General features: G+C 37.4%; 2 protein-coding genes across 7 annotated transcripts in view; one reads left to right on the forward strand and one right to left on the reverse strand.

Moving 5' to 3' along the window:
• Positions 1–3,630: 3,630 nt before the first annotated feature.
• SPATA4 (spermatogenesis associated 4) lies at positions 3,631–14,722 on the forward strand. The gene is made up of 6 exons (XM_053585229.1): positions 3,631–3,884; positions 5,551–5,680; positions 6,058–6,176; positions 6,295–6,515; positions 9,778–9,894; positions 14,488–14,722. Exons 1-6 carry the CDS (start codon positions 3,667–3,669, stop codon positions 14,598–14,600), a joined length of 918 nt encoding a protein of 305 aa, XP_053441204.1. The 5' UTR covers positions 3,631–3,666; the 3' UTR covers positions 14,601–14,722.
• A 2,224-nt stretch (positions 14,723–16,946) lies between these two features.
• The window catches only part of WDR17 (WD repeat domain 17), a 73,286-nt gene continuing 69,759 nt past the window's right edge, over positions 16,947–20,473 (reverse strand). For all 6 annotated transcript variants that reach the window (XM_053585274.1, XM_053585268.1, XM_053585252.1 and 3 more), the window contains one exon: positions 16,947–20,361. In XM_053585274.1, coding sequence (XP_053441249.1) covers positions 20,242–20,361 — 120 coding nt within the window. In that variant the 3' untranslated portion in view covers positions 16,947–20,241. The remainder of the gene's footprint in view (positions 20,362–20,473) is intronic.

A 20,473-nucleotide genomic window follows, 5' to 3' on the forward strand; every position in this document is an offset into this window, starting at 1 on the left:
TTTTATCTAGCAAATCAGAAGTACACATTCATAATCTTGCCTAGAGGCCAATCAATTTTCTAGCTCTCTGCTATAAGACTGGTAGAGATTTTTGATGGCTTAGCATCTTACTGAATACTGTGCTAGTCTTCTATGTTGATGATGAAATGATCACTTGGCATGAAGAACAGGAAAGAAGCAAGCTCCTCAGATGCCTGAGTAAGGTGTAGGTGACCCAGTGGCAGAGGAAAATCTCACCACAAGGACCAAGCAGTGTTATCGTTCAAGCATCCAGTCAGGAAAACAAAGGAATTCTATGTACTAACCAAACTAAACTAAAATAAATATATTCCTCATTTTAAACCTTCTTTTCTGTCTTCAAAAATATTGGGATCTTAGAGGGATGTAATAATAGTACTTTCTCCTGGCCAACTTCTGACCAAATTAAAAAATAAAATAAAGGCATATAGATGGAAGCCAAAATATCACCTTTTATAAACTTTTATACAGTTGCCCTCTGAACAATACAGGAGAGAGGGAGATAATCCCTTGAGCAGTCAAAAGTCCATGTATAACTTTTTGATTCCCCCAAACTTACTAACAGCCTATGTTACTGATAACACAGCTGATTAACATATTTTGTATGTCATGTGTATACAACATTTTTAACAATAAAGCTGGAGAAAAGAAAATGTTATTAAGAAAATCATAAGGAAGATAAAGTATATTTACTATTAAGTGGAAATGGATCATCATAAAAGTCTTCATCCTTCTTGTCTTCACATGGAGTAGGCTGAGAAGGAAGAGGAGGGGTTGGTCTTGCTGTCTCAGAGGTGGCAAAGACAGAAGAAAGCCCATGTATTTGTGGACCCAGACAGTTCAGAGCTGTGTTGTTTAAGGGTCAACTGTATAAAGAACTGGTTAAACAGATGTTGAAGAACTGAAAAACTAGAATGGGAACCATCAAATTAATACCAAGACCAAAACTTCAGGAAGCAATTACACCCCTAGAGAAGAAATTGAGGTTATAGGAACCAAGGACTTGGAGGACAAGCCCTAAGACAGACTTCCTCAGGAGTGTACACAGCTGTTGCCAATACGTCAGGAGCTTAAAGGAGAATCTGAGAGTAAAATTTGGGTCTTAGACTTCTAAGGAAGGCTGCTTCTGAGTGGTTGCTAAAAGCTCTGAGAGAGAATGGTGAAACTTTTTCCAGGAGTGTTAAAAAATGTTGGAGACTGGAACCAACTGCCACTGCCAGGTGAAGCTTTGTTGCTGTGGTGACACATGAGTATGAACAGCAAGCAAAGGAAAAAGGCCAAGTCCCTTTTCCCTGCCTCTTGCCTGCTGGTCTGTCTCTAGCTCCCCCTATTGGCATAATTTACCATACACCCAGCAAAGGAAAAAACTCATTGCAGAGTTCCAATTCCGGCACCACAGAGGCTGTCTGTAGAGATGTATTTGCTTAACAATTGGCATATTTGTTACAGAAAAAAGTTTAACTCCTTAGTCAGGCTATTGACAAGGAAGCCCCTGACTATAATCCTAATCTACCTGACCAGCCATCACAACCCCCATCTTTGGCTAATCCTCATGCTAATGTCTAATCCTAAAAGACTATTTGTTATTTCTTGAAGCTGATGAAACAAACGAAAAGGCCTCATCTTTTGATGCCTTTGCTCAGTTAGTCATTATAAGTGAAACTGCTCCCTCTTCATCCAATAGCTTGCCCTGATTATCATAAAAACAATTTATTCTTACTGGGCACAGTGAGCTGCACACTATTTTAGGCTCTTAATATGTTTATTTAATCCTCACAACAAACCTATAAAGCTTATACTATTTCCATATTTTACAAATAAAAATAGTTATATAACTTGCCCAAAGTTACACAGTTAATAAAAGTTAGAGCCAGTCCTTCCAAGCCTGTGTCTTAACCAACTTAAAATACTCCTTTAGAAGATCTAAATCAAAGGTCACCTCATCAGAGAAGACTTTCTAGTGTTGCAACCCCTATGGCCCTGGTGATTGCTGCAAGAAGGAACCAGGAGTGGCAGGGATTAGAAGTACAAGCTTGCAGGAGGCGGGCTAACTTTATTGCAGGGTAGCCCGGAGCAATCTCCCCTGTAGCGTTTTATTGAGACGGTACAGGACAGATGAGGTGAGTATTAGAGAATCACTGTGTGCCTAAGGATTGCTATGGCTTTGGGCCCTTTCTCCACAACAAACACCTGTGGACAAATTGCTCGAAAGTCCACCCCCCAGCTGCAAATCATCTTGCTCAGAAGTCCTCTGGCTCTTAGTGTTCAGGGGTCCTCAAACTACAGGTAGCGGGCCACTTGAGGCAGTGTGATTGTATTTGTTCCCGTTTTGTTTTTTTACTTCAAAATAAGATATGGGCCGTATGCATAGGAATTTGCTCATAGTTTTTTTTTTAAACTATAGTCTGGCCCTCCAATGGTCTGAGGGACAGTGAACTGGCCCCCTGTTTAAAAAGTTTGAGGACACTTAGATCTAGACTATGCCACGCCAAAATTTTTGCTTCCTCTCAGTGCATGGAATCTTCTCACCAATATTTGTATTTCTGGATCTCTTAGAAAAATAGTTAACTGCTCAGGTGTCCAGTTAGCACTTCATGCACTAACGGAAAAGCACTGTGTCTGTGCTATCCACGATGGTGGCCACCAGCCACATATATGTGAGCAGTTGAAATACAGTCAGCATTACTGAATTTCCTTTATTTTAATCAAACTTATTTAAGTCACCACATAGGGGTGGTGACTACCATATTTGATAGTAAAGATCTAGTTCCTCAAAAAAAATGTTCACAGGCTTCATGAATCATTCATTAAAAACTTGTATAGCCTCATCTTTGTTGTTTTTTTTTAACCATATAGAGAGCACTTTGGTTTATTAATGAACATGTCTATATGTGAAGTCAACAAAGTATTAGCACCACTATCAATACTCACCCCATATTTTATGTACCCACTTTCCACTTTTAGCATTATTTTTGCTATAAAACATTATAAAGGATTTTTTATTAAAATTTTAAAATTTTGATTGCCAAATTATTTAAGGCAGGTATAAAAAAGGAAAGCATTCAATATACATTTTACATAAATTAAACCAGATTACAACATAAAACAACCAGACAATAGCATTAAAGTTTCTTTTGTAAAACTGGATAACTGCAAACACACGATGCTTTCATATACTATGTCATTTTTTTTTTTTATGAAAGCTGAATGAAATCATTAAAAAGAAAAGGTATGTTAAATTTCGTACACAAATATTCAATTTCAAAGACTCCTCCCCTCCGCCACATCCCTGTCTTCTGGAGCCTTCTCCTCGGAACGCTCCTCAAAAACGGCAATATTTAAGATACAAAATTACTAACAAGGAAACAAAAGAAAACATACGCACTCGAAATTGGTTAAAAGTGAGGCTGACAAAACCAAGGTGAGACCGCCGCCCAAGGGCGACACCCTCACGACCGCACTCTCGCCATGGAGGCGGCGTCGCTTCCCCGACTTCACCCACAGCCGCGCGCCCAGAAACCGGGGCAGCGGGTGGCCCAAGGCGCCTGCGCGAACGTTGAGGCTCCGCCTTCACCCCGCCAGGTCCCGCCCAACTCATTCTGCATTCCCGCCGGCCTCTGGTGTTGCCATAGAAACCCAGAAAGCGTCATGGCTGCCGCCGGCCGGGAGAAACAGTATTTGACATTGCCGGCGGCAGCCCTTTCCAAGTCATTGTCATTTTTGCCACAGCCAGCAGCTTCTATCCCAGAGAAGACTAAGAAGTGTGTGGTCTATCCGCATCCCCCGAAGAGCTCCCGCCTGTCTCGCTCCGTCCTGCGCTGGCTCCAGAGTCTCGATCTCAGCTTCTTCCCCAGGAACGTCAACAGGTGCTAGAGGCGGCCCAGACCCGGGAGTTTGCACCTTCCGCAGAAGCCCGGGGTCCCCACAGCCTCCTTTCTGCCACCTGTCCTGCCGCCCACTCACCACACCCACCTGCACAGGAAAACACCTCTCAGGGAGCAAGGGTTTTGAAAAAAATACGATAAGACGTTTTATTGGCCCAGTTACTCAATCATTAAACTGTACAATTAATTAAGCTAATGTAGAATGCTTTGATGACCGCAAAGTTGTATTCCTCCAATTCTAGTGAGGATCAGTGGTTTAGGGTAATCAGGGATTTTAAATAGATGACTTATCTGTAGCAGTTAATATTTGCTCTGAGAATGCCAACTAAAGGATTTAGTTGGCAAATGAAATTAAGGCAATGAATCTTTTTGCAGGAAACATTCTGGTTTAAGGGAGTCCCTCATTTACCAAGAATATATCAAGATCCCCGCCAGTGAATGCCTGAATCCATTGAACGCAATTGCCATCAGCTGGAACACATTTCTGTTCATGTCTTGTGCCCACAAATTTAATGCCTTTTCCATCTTCACTAAGCACTTCGTGCACAATGGGGCTGCACCATTTGCTGTTTGAGGTGCAGTGTCAAAACTAGCACTCAGTTTTCTCTTTCTTCATAATTTCAGAGATAGAAGATTCTTTCTTACCATAGATTTTAGCATCCTCAGCATGTGATATTTTCCCCCTTTCCTTACCGAGCACTTTTCACATTTTCACTTAAAGCACCTTATAACTTATCTTTGCCATGCCAGAATTGCCATTTTTGCTTGGGGCCATTATTAATTAAAATAAAGGTTCCTGAACACAATCACTGAGGTACTGTGACAGTGTATTTCATAACCAAAAAAGCTATTAAGTGGCTAGAGGACAGACAGTATCTACAGCGAGGGATAGTTGAACAAAGTGAGGGTTCACTTCCTGGACAGAACAGACAGGGTAGATTTCTTCACACTATTCATAAAGGTGCACAATTTTAAAATTATGATTTATTTCTTGCATTCTCCATTTAATATTTTCAGACTGTAGTGGACTGAAGGTAACCGAAACTGCAGAAAGCCAAACTGTGGCTTCTAGCCACTTAATAGCTTTTTTGGTCATCAAATACACTGTCACCGTACCTCAGTGATTGTGTTCAAGGAACCCTTATTTTAATTAATAATGGCCCCAAGCAAAAATGGCAATTCTGGTATGGCAAAGATAAGTTATTAGGTGCTTTAAGTGAAAATGTGAAAAGGGCTCGGTAAGGAAAGGGGGAAAATATCACATGCTGAGGATGCTAAAATCTATGGTAAGAAAGAATCTTCTATCTCTGAAATAATGAAGAAAGAGAAAACTACATGCTAGCAATGACTACTGTACTAGTTTCAGTATTCGGTACTTCTGACAAGGAGGCTAGGGATCATGCTAAAGTGCACATTCAACAAAATTAGTAGTTTGAGTACCTGAAAAGAACACTCAAGCCTTTGATATGTATATAATCTCACTAAAATGCTATTCCAATTAGGTCGTCCTCAGAGCAATGACCCAACAAAATTAATTTTACAAGATACTTTGTCAGTATGGAATATTAGATGTGTTTTAGTTACTTATAAAATAATACAAACTGCATAATTAACTACACTTTGTATCATTCTTTATTGTTATGATCAGGGATTTTTCAAATGGTTTCCTGATTGCAGAAATACTTAGTATATATTACCCCTGGGAACTTACACTATCATCCTTTGAAAATGGAACCTCTTTAAAAGTCAAGCTGGATAACTGGGCACAGCTGGAGAAGGTAAATTAGCAACTATTTACACTTTTAACTGTTAAAAACTTTGTTTTAAAAGGTGCACTTCTAACTTCTTGGATCTCTACAGGTGTGTATGACTGCGCTAGGATTCAATGCTGCTGAGTTGGCGGCCTCTTCTGTTATCACAAAATTTAGTAAATCCATTAGTTTATGTCACAAGGCACCTATGAAACTGTGCATATTCATTTCAATTAGAATGGGGTTTGATGATTAGTTTTCCTGCTGAATATGATCTGTTAAATATGATGTGTTAAACAGCAGAAAATTAGTTGAGAGATAAATAAAATAGAGAGTAGAGCAAATTCATAATAATTGGAGATTTTTTATAAAACTTATGATGAAAATATTTTCTTTCTACAAAGTTCCTGGCCAAAAAAAAACTGAAATTACCTAAAGAACTAATCCATGGAACAATACATTGTAAAGCCGGAGTACCTGAAATACTAATGCAAGAGGTTTATACTTTATTAACACATCGAGAGTAAGTTATTTAAAATTATTCAAAATTTCCTAAGTAGAATTTAATATGAATATTTTGATAATATAAATCTCATTACGAAAGTGAAGCTTGTCAACAGTGTTTTATTTCTTATTTCCAGAATTAAAAGCATCCAGGATGACTTGGTGAATTTCACAGACTACAGTTACCAGATGCGTTTACCCCTGGTTCCCAGATCTACCGCTTCCAAGTCTATTAAAGATAACATTAGGTTGTCAGAATTACTAAGCAATCCCAACAAGCTCAGCAATGATCTTAAAGTAGAGTTCCTCTTTCTTTTACATATGTTGCAAAGAAAATTAAGTAGAAAATTAAATCCAGGTAAGTTTTCCTTGGTAACAGCAGAGTTCTTTCACGCTCTGGGAGGCTATTCTTGGGCACAGATGAAAGAAAACCTGAATTGGTCCATTTCTGTTTTCTTCTGTCACTCATTCAAAGGGGGGGACCTTCACTAATGCCAGCAGCGGATGCTTTCTTATCAGTGGAGTGGTTTATGTAATAATTTATTCTTCTGATGATGGCATACGTTGATATAGGGAATAGACTTTTTTTGTTAGAAAAATGTTTACAAATCTACTCATGTAAAACATTTGTGGGAAATAAGAAGTTCATATATCAGCTCAAGTAACTAAAGTTCTTAAGAGTTAATCAGGATGTAAATTTCTTTGGAAAAGCTGAGATTACCATGATTCACTGTTAAATGCTATCCAGAGGATAGTCAGTGGAGCTTTGTTGGTGTGTAGACAGGAGGCAGATTGAACAACCCACAGCAACTTTTCAGAGATAGGACCAAAATCATTCTGTACGTATCCAAAGCATTTGCCATCAGATTCCCAGACAGGAGGAAAAGTAAATGAATTTTTTTCTTTTTTTACACTTATTCAGGATACCACTCACATACTGAAATCTTATCTCATTTGATTCCAGACACCTAGAAACCTCATCATTTCTGTGGCATTTGGAAAGGAGTCAGATAGATATAGGTCATTAGAATTCCTCTCCTAAGAACCCCATTTTCTGAAGAAAGGAGCTATTTTCTCTCTGGTCTCAAGGGAGGAGAGGAAAGCATCAATTTTAATACCTCCCTAAAATTGTGAGATAGATATCTTGAGCTTTGTCTTCCCTTACTCTGTCCACCTTGTATATTTCTTGTTTCTCTTTAACTTTTCTCATCTCTGGCTCATGAATTTGTGAGTAAAAGAAAGAATTTTATACTTTTGGAGAATTTTATATTCGAATTTCCTTGTTTCTAAACATTCAAGTTTTGCTGTGAAATGTCACGCATGCAAGTATATAACATACGTGTGCAATGTAAACAAAAGTAATGACAATGAAAAATCTCTTGTATATCCTTACACAGTTTTGTTAACACCTTCACCTGCCCTGGTGTGCCCCTCTCTGAGTGCATTCTCCACACTCCCCTCTGAGGATAACTACCGTTCTGCTCCCTTTGTTTATAATTTCTTTGATTAAAAAATATTTTAATGCATGCGCACTAATTATATATTATTCTTCATTTTACTTATACTTTTTTTTTAGAGACAGAGTCTCACTTTGTTGCCCTCAGTAGAGTGCCGTGGCATCACAGCTCACAGCAACCTCCAGCTCTTGGGCTTAGGCAACTCTCTTGCCTCAGCCTCCTAGGTAGTTGGGACTACAGGCACCTGCCACAACACCCAGCTATTTTTTTTATTTTTTTGAATTGCAGTTTGGCTGGGGCCGGGTTCGAACCCCCACCCTCGATATATGGGGCCGGTGCTGTATTCACTGAGCCACAGGCACTGCCCAACTTATACATATTTTTAAACTTTAAGATTTCATCTAACTTTGCAAAACTTTGCAGTAGACAGAACAGCCCCCACGTTGTCCATTTGGCCCTAATCTCCAAAACCTGTGGATACGTTATGTTCCATGGCATAAGAGACTTTGCAGATGTAACTAAAGTTATGAACCTTTGAATAGTGTATGCATGTGGGCCCAATCTAATCACAGGAGCTTTTAAAAGTAGAGATTTTTCTCCAACTGGAATCAGAGGGATGTGAAGTGGGATAGGATCGCCACCTGCTTCTGTGGCAGTTCCTAGCACAGCTTCTAGGAGCAAAGAACAATCCTGGGCTGACGGCCAGCAGAGAACACAGGGATGACAGGCCTACAAACATGAGGAAGTGCATTCTGCCAACAAGCTGAGTGAGCATGGAGCATGAGTCATCCCCAGAGCTTCCAGAAAGGAGTGCAGTCCTGCCAATACGGTGGCTTTAGCCTTGTGAGAAGAATCTAAATAGAGAACCCACACTTTTGTCCCGCAAGATAAAAATGGCTATTGTTTTAAGTCATAAAGTTTGTGGTAATTTGTCATGGCAGAAATGTTTTTGTCTCACATATCTTTCTTTCAGACTGAATTTTTTTTTCCTGAAAACTTTTTTCCCCAGTACTCATTTAGAAAATTTTAAATTTCTACTCTTTAGCGCTAATCTAGAAATTTTAACATGCATATTTATCTTGGTCTAAAATTAATTCATATCTTTATTCTCTTCCTCAGAAAACTACAAAGGCTTTACGACACTGGCTCTAATCACTCCCTGCCAGCCCGTACCTCAAGTCCAGCATTTTAGTTAACTGAGGTCTATCAAGTCACTTTTTAACACCACAAATCACACATCATTATTTTTATTTTTCTATTTAAAAGTCCATCTTTGCACAAAGCTAACCTATATTTGCTTTTGAATGCACTTTCTCTTTAGCCAAGAATTACTGCAGCTCTTCTAATTCTTGAATAATATTCCATCTCCAGTCTTGATTCTAGAGACTACTAACTTCAAAAGTTTCTTATTTGTAGCCAAAGTCATTAATTCATTCAGATTCTAGTTCTGAAACTATACAAACCAGAGTCATATTTAGCATTAACAGAGCACAACTGATGAGTAGAAGTGACTGCAGGCTCTTCTTCAGGCCTCGTGAAGGATGGGCCACAGAAGAGGGAGTGATCTTTAGAAACACAAGGAAACAGCCCAAAGACTGTGGTTCATAGGATTAGTTACAAAGAAATAGGGAAAACCTACAAGTAATATTAAGGCACAATTTTGTACTATAAAAATGCTGAAGAAATAGGTGCTGTGTGACTTTATTTATAACATTAAAAATAGGTAAAGCCAACCTATATTTAGAGAAGTCAGGACAGTCTTTGCCTTTTAGGATGCTGTCTGGAAAGATAAGAGAGGGTTGGGGGGTAGGGGTAAAATATCATTTTTTGATCTGGGTGATAGTATTCCAGGTATAGTCACTCCATATTGGAGTAAATTAAATTTATGATTTGTTCACCTTTTTGTGCATATGCTATCACTAAATAAAAATGTATTAAAGACTTTTAGAAACATCTAGATATTGCCTTTAAAAGATCTATTTTCTGCACCAAAGATATGTGAGTAACGTGGAAAGGGCATTATTAATCTGTGTATTCACACCATTCTGAAGAACATGACGTGACAGATACTTTAATCATTTGCTTAATTTTTAAATTATCATATTTTGACAATGGCTGTTGTGACTTTTTTTGAGAAATAACGTTTGTATTTCTGTTTCATAGAATGGTTTGGCGTCAAACCCACAGTGGGAGAAATTACTCTCAATCGTCTTCCTGCCCAATCCTCTGGGTGCAGGTTTAAGGCCAAGGTTCCAAGGGGAAAAGTTGCCCCTATTTCACGTAAGTTCTTGTTTTAACTTTTTGCCTCTTAAAATAGATTTTTGTTTGTTTTCCTTTGTTCAATTAAAGTTTTAAAAATAGTTAATTTGTTCTAGGCTAATATTCAGTCTTAAATTGTCTGCAGTTATGCTGTTTCTTTTTTTTGTTGTTGTTTGTTTTTTTAAGACAGAGTCTCATTCTGTCACTCTGGGTAGAGTGCCATGGGGTCACAGCTCACAGCAACCTCAAACTCTTGGGCTCAAGGGATATTCTTGCTTTAGCCTTCTGAGTAGCTGAGTCTGCAGGCACCCGCCCCCATTCCCAGCTAGTTTTTCTATTTTTAGTGGAGATGGGGTCTCACTCTTGCTCAGGCTGGTCTTGAACTCCTGAGCTCAAGGGATCCACTGACCTCAGCTTGCTGGAGTTACAGGTCTGAGCCTACCGTGCTTGGTCTGGATTGTGCTTTTTGATGCAGGGTAGAGAGGGCATTTGGTCTCCTAAGGCCCTGTCACCCCCATGCCCACCTGCTATTAGATACATTTCTGTCCTGATTTAGTCTTCAATAGGTGAATCTAAACAGTGAAGCTCTTTAGCAGAGCTCCAAACTCACTTCTTTAGTATAAGTCAGTCCTAAGACATACATCAATACTTAAATACCTAGACTTCCCAATTAGTTGTAGCACAAGATGTTCCTTGTTGAAACTTTGTTAATTCAGAAAGCATTTATAGTACAGCAAACTACAGCTCATAGGCCAAGTTCAGCCCGTTGCCTGCTTTTGTATAGCCTACGAGTTAAAAATGCTTTTTGCATTTTTTTTTGAGACAGTCTCACTTTGTCACCCTGGCTTGAGTGCCATGGCATCATAGCTCACAGCAACCTCAAACTCTTGGGCTCAAGCGATTCTCTTGGCTCTGCCTCCCAAGTAGCTGCGACTATAGGCACCCACCACAACACCTGGCTATTTTTAGAGTTGGGGTCTCACTCTGACTCAGGCTGGTCTCGAACCTGTGAGCTCAGGCAATCCACCTGCCTCCGCCTCCCAGAGTGCTAGGATTATAGGCATAAGCCACCCCACCCAGCCCTGCTTTTTGCATTTTTAATAGTTGAAAAAAAATTATCAAAATAGTATTTCCCAATACATACAAATGTTCTGAAATTCAAATTTCTATGTTCATGAATAATGTGAGACATAGCATGCCTGCTCATTGAATGCTTTGCCTATGCTGCTTCCCCTACAACAGCAGGGGTGGATATTTTATTATTTATTTTTTTCAGATTAATGTGAGGGTACAAACCACTAGGGTACAGTGTTTGCATCTATTAGGTCAGATCCCTGTTGTAGTTGTGCCCCTCCCCCAGGAGGTTGCCATGTGCCCTTACATTGTGTCTATCAGGTGGAAGCTCACTAATCCCCCTCCCTCCCCCTCTCTTCCCCTGGCCCAACTTTAAATAAGTTTTTCTCTTGTGTGGATGTTTATTAGAACATCTACTGGCTTCATATTAATATTGAATACATTGGATATTTGCTTTTCCATTCTTGTGATACTTTACCAGGAAAAATGTGTCTTAACGCTGTCCAGGTTAATACAAAAAATGTAAAGTCTCCATCTTTTCTTTTCATTCCTTTTTTTTTTTTTTGAGACAAGAGTCTCACTATGTCATCCTTGGTAGAATGCCATGGCATCACAGCTCACAGCAACCTCAAACTCTTGGGCTCAAGTGATTCTCCTGCCTCAGCCTCCCAAGTAGCTGGGACTATAGGCACCTGCCACAGTGCCTGGGTATTTTTTTTGTTGTAGTTGTCATTGTTTGTTTAGCTGGCCTGGGCCGGGTTCGAACCTACCAGCCTGGGTATATGTGGCCGGCGCCCTACCCCCTGAGCTATAGTGCCACCCTCTCCATCTTTTCTTATGGCTGAATAGTATTCCATGGTGTACATATACCACAGTTTATCATTCCTGGGTTGTTGGACATTTAGGTTGTTTCCACATCTTGGTTGTTGTAAACTGAGCTATGATAAACAATCTAGTGCAAATGTCTTTACAATAAAATAATTAAATGATTTTTTTCTTCTGGGTAGATATGGATAGATAATTAACTGCTAAAGAGTGTATATGGCCCACAAAGCAGAGCTGCCAGGATTAGCAAATAAAAACAGAGGGCAATGCAACAAATAATTTTGAGGACATATGTAGGGCACACATTTACTAAAAATTATTTTTTATCTGAAATTCAAAATATGGTGTCCCATGTTTTATATGGCAACCCTACCACAAAGACTAAAGTATTTACTATCAGGCTCTTTACAGAAAACGTTTGTGGACCTTTGCTACATAGCATGTTTCCAAAAGTACTAAGAAGGATTTCACTAGGGGTAAATATTTCTTTTTTATATAAAGTCTGAGAGATCAAAGTCATCAGATTCCTTTTCTGGAAACTTATAACCTCTGAAAACCTTTAAAATGCTAATATGCATTGTAAATTTTAAAGAGGAGAGATACAACATAAAATGTGTTCCAAATTCTCTTTGATCACATGTCAATATTTGGTTTTCCTTTTGCTTTGATGGCCTTATAGAACTTAGTGTTCCTTAGAGTACATTTTTTTTTTTTTTTTGAGACAGAGTCTTAGTCACCTTGGCATCATCATAGCTCACAGCAACCTCAAACTCTTGGGCTCAAGTGGTCCTCCTGGCTTAGCCTCCCAAGTATCTGGGATTAGAGGTGCCTGCCAGTTTTTTAATTTTTAGTAGAGATGGGGTCTTGCTCTTGCTCAGGCTCATCTTTAACTCCTGAACTCAAGAGATGCTATTGTTTCAGCTTTCCAGAGTGCTAAGATTACAGGTGTGAGCCACTGTGCCCAGTCCCAGAGCACATTTCTTAACAGACAGAGGCCAGCCTATTATCCTCCTTTAGATCATTGAATACCTGGGATATGACAGAATCCAACAGCAGTGAATGTTTCAGTAAAAAAAATGTATATCCATAACGTCACCTTCAGATTCTGGGAAAACCACCTCTCCTGCAATCTGCTCGAACCTCCTCCTGCTGGTGATACATGCAGGGAAAGTTCCAGCAGGGTAGGAGCTGCGGCCAGGGCAGCAAGTGGAGCACCAGGAGGCAGGAGTGGGTGTGATGGGAGCAGAGGCAGGGCAAGGAGAGACGCGGGGAGGATTCTTTATTCTTTCTTCCTTTCTCTTTTTAACTTGCTTGCCTCTCCCCTTATGGCTAAGTGAACCTTCCTGGGGATGGGAAAGGCATTACCTCTTGGTTTGGCACCCTCAATGAAAAGAAAAGCAAGAAGGGGTAGTGATGTCGTCTCAATATGGTCTCTGTCCCTGTGTAAGACACAGGTGCAAATAGGCCATCCAGAAACTGAGGCCTACTGATGTCTGAATTGCTAACGAGTATTTCTCATTTCTGTTACGTTTCTGGAAAATTTTCAAGGCTCACATATGAGTTTGCCATCATTATCTCTGATCAGGATTCCAAGGAAAATGGATTTTTACTTTAATAGTTTTGATAGTGTACAAATTACTATAAATAACATCTCCCAATTTATTCTCTCAATGCTCTTTTTTATGGTTCTTTTTCACTCTAGTGGAAAAGGAGGTGGGTTTGTGGAAGGCTTCCTGGTAGAGGGAAGATCATGATGGGAAGGTGAACATACATTTGGGGGGGTTTGTTTTATTTTTTTACTTCTCTAAATACTGTTTCAGATACGTACTTGTATTATCTTAGTTTAGGTACACAGGAAATTAATGAAACCTGTGGATTTGACATTGGTAATGATATGAGAACTATTTTAAGAATTAAAGGATTTTTTTTCTAAACTTGGTAAAGACATTCTGTTTCAGTTGTTTCTTGATAAAAGGGTAGAGTGAATACTTTAGGTCAGCTACCCCAATTTAAAACTTACTGGAGAAGAAAGTGGCTGGAACATTAGACTACAGGAACTTAACCCTATCTATCTTCCAATGTCATATTGTACATAAAAACACTGAAATCACAGGCTGTTCATCTGAAAATCTAATTGTCAAACAGAGTAGCCAAAATTCACTGTAAGGTAGTTATATACCTTTGCTTTTTTTCTTTTATTAACACTTAAGTTACTCTACTTCTTTACCAAAATCTAGTTTCTAGCAAAATTACAGGCTAATGGGATAGAGATTTCTTACTTGCTCCTGGTCCCCCACATGAGAACTGAGTGGCCAGCTTGGATGCCTCAGTGTAATCAGAGTTCCATAATAAACTGAATTATGAATCACAGACATTTGTCAAATCTAAGTCCAAAATTGTGTCACTGTTGCCTCAGCTGCTTTATGAAACATTATCTAAAGATAGTTGTGTCATATTTAGTATCAGGTGCACCAAAATAAGCCCTGGGTATTTTTAGGCACTGTAGATGACTTCAGAAGGTGGATGACATTCAGATGTTTTTTTAATGACTACTATAATACATGATTTCGATATTCTTATTTACCAGACATTAAGATTAACCTGTGTTCAGCCTGCTGCCAATCATTCTGCATATATTTGATATGTTAGAAACACTGATGGTTGTGTAAATCTTTAAATAAATTGATTTTAATTTTATTTATTCAAATATTCCAGAAAATGAAGGTAATGGTGCCAATTCGCATAGAGAAATTTATGTGAAGCAAGGTGGAATACAATCCTGTGAGTCTGTTGTGGAACCTACCACAAGCATGGAAAATAAACCTTGACAAGCACTTGTCCAGTGTCTTTGAAGAAGTGATACCACCATCTCTTGCCACACTAAAGGAATGTTACCATCTACTTGTGGATGTGTTTCAATAATAAACAAATGGAAGTGGTGTCTTATCCATAATTGGACTGAGAACATTTCTTTTCAATTCAATACAACAACTATTTATTAAACAACTGTGCCAGGTACTGTGGAAAATATAAGATCAAATAAATAAGTGCAGAATCAGCAAAAATAATTTTAAAGGTACAATTAAACATAATTCACCATAAGTAACAGTTCTTTCTCAGAAATTTTATAGGAATGGTGAATCTACTTTGTAATATGTTTTTCTCACTAGAAATTAAGAGTTACTACATTGGGCCGGTGCCTGTGGCTCAAGCAGCAGGGCACTGGCACCATATACAAGGGGTGGCAGGTTCAACTCCAGCCCCAGCCAAAAAAAAAAAAAAAAAAGTTACTACATTGACTATTATATATTTATACGTCATATTCATTAATAAAAATTCATTTTTGAATTGTTATACACTGGCTCATAGAAAATCTTGCTCATTTCCATTATTACCCTTAATTTAAACCACTTTAGCAAAAGTCTCTGAAGGTAGAAATGAAAATAAAATCTTAATTATGCAGAAGGTTCAGAACCTTCAAAGATGCAGATTAATAGATACGTTTGGCTGGAAACTGGCATTTATATTGTGGGATGCGGCATTAGTGATGTGCAGCCTGGAGTGAGTACTTACTGCAGTGTTTACTGAAATTTAGGGGACCCTAAATACATACATACAGACACATTTAGATAAGGACTTGGCATATTGTATAGCACAGGTATTCAGCACGAAAGTACATATTTCAATTATTAGGTACAAATGTCTCAAATGTCTTTCCTACTGATAAGGAGTGGTGGGGAAAGAAAATCAGGCTTTCTTTAGAATTTGGCTCTGGTGTTCAGCAATCCATTTAGTTCAATTTAAAAATTCCTACTGGATACTGCAGAGTTCCACATTTTTATGGAAGGGAAACAAAAGCAGACTGATAATCTGAAAAATTATCTTTCATGTATTCTTGGTAATTTAACATTCATATGTGGAACATCTACTTCAACTGGAATTATTCACATTTCAATGCTGGCTCACTAACAAGTCAGCACAAGTCACTCGACTTCCAGGCTGCACATCACTAATGCCGCATCCCACAACATAAATGCCAGCTTCCAGCCAAATGTATCCATTTATCTGCATCTTTGAAGGTTCCAAACCTTCTGCATAATGAAGGTGTTATTATCATTTCTACCTTCACAGACTTTCTTGCTATATTTCACATTTTTAGGATAGATAACATTTGGGGAAAAAACTCGAAGAGAGCCCTGAAGATAGGAGTAACTCTTAGGAACATGTTCAGAATCCAGTTTTGTCTGGGAAGAGATCTAGTAAAGATCCAGTTCAAATGCGTATCTCAACCAGCCTTAAGGAATTTACCTGTGGTCTTGTACTCTGTTATTTTCTAAAGTATAAAATTATGATTATAACACTTTAACCCATGAAATTAATTCTTTGGGAAAGGGTTTTACAGGGTTTAAATGAAATACGATCATAGTAGGCAACCTCAAGAGCCTCTTGAGGGTGAGTGTGTCAACAGAAGCTAACACTACAGGCATATTTTAGGAATACCATTCACTGCAAAGGGGATCTTACACAGAGGAAGCAATGCACTCTTCTTTTTTCTTTTTGCAATTTTGGCCGGGGCCGGGCTTGAACCCACCACCCCTGGTAGATGGGGCCAGCGCCCTACGCCTTGAGCTACAAGTGCCGCCCGAAGCAATGCACTTTTCTAGGACAGACTGCAGCCTGTAGAGGAACAGAATCTTTTGATGGGCAGAATGTTTGCCATGGGGATAGGAATACTGTGACATGCCATTTATATTAATTAGTACATGCTTTTCCTTTTTTATACTAATTTTGGGATATATTGTACTCAGTGTTTCTTATCAGTGGAGAATTAGCCTCTGGGACAATACAATGAAGCGATCTTCCTAAGTTTCTGGGTAGGGTAACCAGCCAGTTAGCCCTTCATACCTCTAACGCCTCTGCCTCAGCATTCATGGACCAATGGCGGTCTCTCACTGCTGTTTCCAGGCCTGAGACTACTGCTTATCTTAGCAGTCACTATGCCACATCAGGCTTTAACTGCAGTACTTACTAAAATTTAGGGGACCTGAAATACATATTACATACACATTTAGATAAGGACTTGTCATATTGTATAGCATAGGTATTCAGCATGAAAGTATATATTTCAATTATTTAGGTACAAATGTCTCAAGGATTTGGTACAATGAGCATTTATTAAGAGTAGATTATAAAGATGTCTCTATATTATTGATACACTAAATATGAGATGCTAAATTTTACAATTTGTGAAGCTTTTGCTAGATTCAGAATACTTTCTGATTTGCAACCCCCAAAATGTAAATTTTCTTGTTATAAGGACAATAAAATACAGCCATTGCTCTCATGCAACCCTGTTGCTGAACACATTTGGACAATTTCATGGAAATACAGATATTTCATTTATCTTGATTGACATAAAAATCATATATTTTCACAAGATATAACTTATTTTGATGTCATTTTATTAACCACCCTGTAACTAGTAACTTCAAGCCAAAACATTTTTCCAATGCTTTGAAAATCATTATCTAAGGAGACTCTTATTTCATAAAGGCATATTTAAACCTGCAAAATAATCTGTCCACATTATTGGTAGGATGAACTTCTTGAAATAATAAAATAAATCCATATTATTTATTTGCATTTTTGCATATGAAATCTAACAGTAAAAATATTTTTATAAATGAATTCTTTTTGTTTTTCATATTAAGGCATAATATATACAGATTGACGCAGTCAAATGGCATATTTATAATTCTATGAAGAATTAATAGTTATATAATTAAGGTACAGAACACTGTAGAAGCCAAGTGATAAGAGAAAGATAGTTGAATTTATCCAATTTAAATTTTAGACAGAAATTGGGTTATTCTTTACTATATTCATGTATTAAAGAGTTGTGTAATGTTTTCTTCCTATTTATATACAATATTATTTTCCTGCATTCATTAAAAATACAGAAGGTAGTAATTGTTTATATATGTATAACTTAATGATATCCTTTAAAGTATTTAAAGCACAGTCTTATTAATATGTTTAAAAAAAATTAAAAGAATGACTGACATTGAGACTGCAGTCTCTAAGTGAGGGGATTTCAGTATATATGTGCCAATTAATAATTCTCCTCCGAAGGAAAATCTGAGTTACAGATAGCACTAAAAGTTACAAAAATACTTCTCAGGTACTCTTTTTATTACCCATTGTGTCTCTGAGTCACATATATTTTTTCCTATAATATTTATTAATTTTTTCATAAAGTGAAATTTAAGCCTGTAATGTCTTTTCTGAGAAGTTAGAAATTCTCTATGGGATAAATATGATACATAGATACATAATATATTTTTTTCTAGTTTAAAGAAAAAGATTGTTTATGAAAGTTTTAAAAATATTTTGAATGTAACAATTTTCTTTTTTGTATTTTTTAAAAAATGCAACTATTTTAAAGATAATAAAAGCCCCAATCATCCTAGTTGTATGAGCTTACTCTTTAGTCAGACAAAAATATCTACATTATAATCCTGCAAAACAACTTGAGTATCAAAATACTATTCTTCTTAGTATGCATTAATTTCATAGATTTGAAAGTCAGGATTCTCATCAAGTTGAAATACAGTATTTGTAATTAGATATCAGGATTTTTACAGCTTTACACTTTAATAAGTATTTCAAAATTAAAATTATATAATATATCCAAAATCTCAACTAGGGTTCTATCTCCTTACAGAAATTTATTTGAAGCTAATTGTCATCAAATAAACTTTGCTGTAAAGTTAATATAAATTGATATGAGCTTATTATGCAAATATTAAATGCATCAATCAAAAACTAGTTATCTATGCATACCAAATTATCTTTAAACACAATTATCACCTAACACAGGTGCTCATATATATCTGATCACCCTTTGTATTTTTCACCCACAATTTTTTTCACACCTATACACTTGCTATTGGCCCAAAGGCTGAGAAGTGATTTTTCAGGCCTATATAACTTACATCTTGAACAGCTGAACTTTATATAAAAATCTCTATAATGTTTCTTTTTTTTAAAAAAGGATTTTGACAGCATATCCATCTATGTATTGATATGTACTAAACTTATAACTGAAAACTTTTATACAATATGAATGAAACAAGTGGTTTATGATACATTTAATAAAGGACAAAATAGGTGTTTGTTAACTTGATCGGTTATGCACACCTTACATTTTAATATTTCAAGATATTCAATCATTCAAATATTAAGTACTACTTGTATATCAAGCATGATTCTAGGTGTTGCACTATTTTATAGGTTTAAGTGTTTCAACAAGATAATATTTTGGTACCTTTCACGCTTTGTGAAACTTTTATATGAAGTCTGACAATTAAGTACATGAACTCATCCTAGAAAAAGTGCTATACACACCTTGCTGCCGAATACACTACAGTCTCCTTCAATGTAGGAAGCTGTGCACTGATGCCAGTGCCCAGTCTACCCTTTAAAGCAATTCTGGAGCTCTCTTTCTGGAATGGCCATCAGAGCTGTTGTCATATTACCCTTGATGTCCTGAATGTCATCAAAATGTCTTTCTTTCAATATTTCCTTTATCTTTGGGTAAAGAAAAATGTCACTGGGGGCAGATCAGGTGAGTGAGGATGTTCCAATATAGTGTGCTGTGTGAGCTGGTGCACTGTCATGATGCAAGAGCCATGAGTTGTTGGCTAAGAATTTCAGTTAAGATTTTCCCAACTTTTTCTCTGCTATGCTTCTCTTAGCCAACATTCATTACACATATTCCATGAATTTCTGCAATGTTTTTATTGATTCTGCTCATTAGTGGCTACCCTCTCTTATCAGTGACTCTTTCTCTTCCCTCAGAAAAAACATTTAATCCATTTATACCCTACTGTTTTCTTTGTGGCATCCCCATAAACACGTCTGTGATCTCACTTCCATTCTTGCCAAGTTTAAAAAGAAATTTACGAATGTTTGTTTGTTGCTCTAATTTAATCTCTGACATTCTCAGGATAACACACAAAAACATGCAACAACAATAATGAATGCCACTCAACAAGACACCGCCACACATCCATGTGAACGCAGCTGTCAGACACTAACAGACAAAAGCTGTGAACCCTACCAAGTTGTTTGTACAGAGATGCCAATGTAAACACATAGTGGCAAGTCTGCCAACTTAATTTTTAGATCTGATAGCTTTTTATTCAGTCTTTTATTATTTAAATATTTCCTTCCTCTCAAATGTGGCTATTACATTTTATACAGAAGTCAGCTATTTTTTCTTTAAAATATATAGATGTTTTATTTTTTGAAGTTAATAAATAAAGTTAACTGTTGTTCTCTACCCTTCCCAATCCCTAGTCCTCCTCCCCACCTTGGGCTCTTGGACAACCAAGATTAAGGTAATACTAACTCACAGGAGTTCTTCTTTAAAAAAAAAAAAAATTAAGCAAGGAGAGAAATCTTCTATCAAAATGGATTGAGTCGTATTCCAGTACCTAAAGGTGAGAATGGATTCACCTTTGCCCACATCAAAGCATCATTCAATGAGATAGCAGATTTCCCATCTTCAAGGAAAAATACAGGGCCCTGTACACAGTGAGAGTTGAGGAAAGAGAAGATGAAATTATAAATCTGTAAGATACTTTTTAACTTTCAAAAAGAGAATCATTAATAAAGAACCAATGGTAACATTTAGGCA

The sequence above is a fragment of the Nycticebus coucang genome, chromosome 1 (genome assembly GCF_027406575.1).
Source record: "Nycticebus coucang isolate mNycCou1 chromosome 1, mNycCou1.pri, whole genome shotgun sequence".
Taxonomy (NCBI): Eukaryota; Metazoa; Chordata; class Mammalia; order Primates; family Lorisidae; genus Nycticebus; species Nycticebus coucang.

What these genes read in the sequence shown, in the direction of transcription:
- SPATA4 (XM_053585229.1), top strand. Translation starts at nt 3,667, where the DNA reads ATGGCTGCCGCCGGCCGGGAGAAACAGTATTTGACATTGCCGGCGGCA. An exon ending in ACTGGGCACAGCTGGAGAAG is followed by an intron (nt 5,681 to 6,057) that starts GTAAATTAGCAA and finishes CTTTCTACAAAG; the next exon opens with TTCCTGGCCAAAAAAAAACT. An exon ending in ACTTTATTAACACATCGAGA is followed by an intron (nt 6,177 to 6,294) that starts GTAAGTTATTTA and finishes TCTTATTTCCAG; the next exon opens with AATTAAAAGCATCCAGGATG.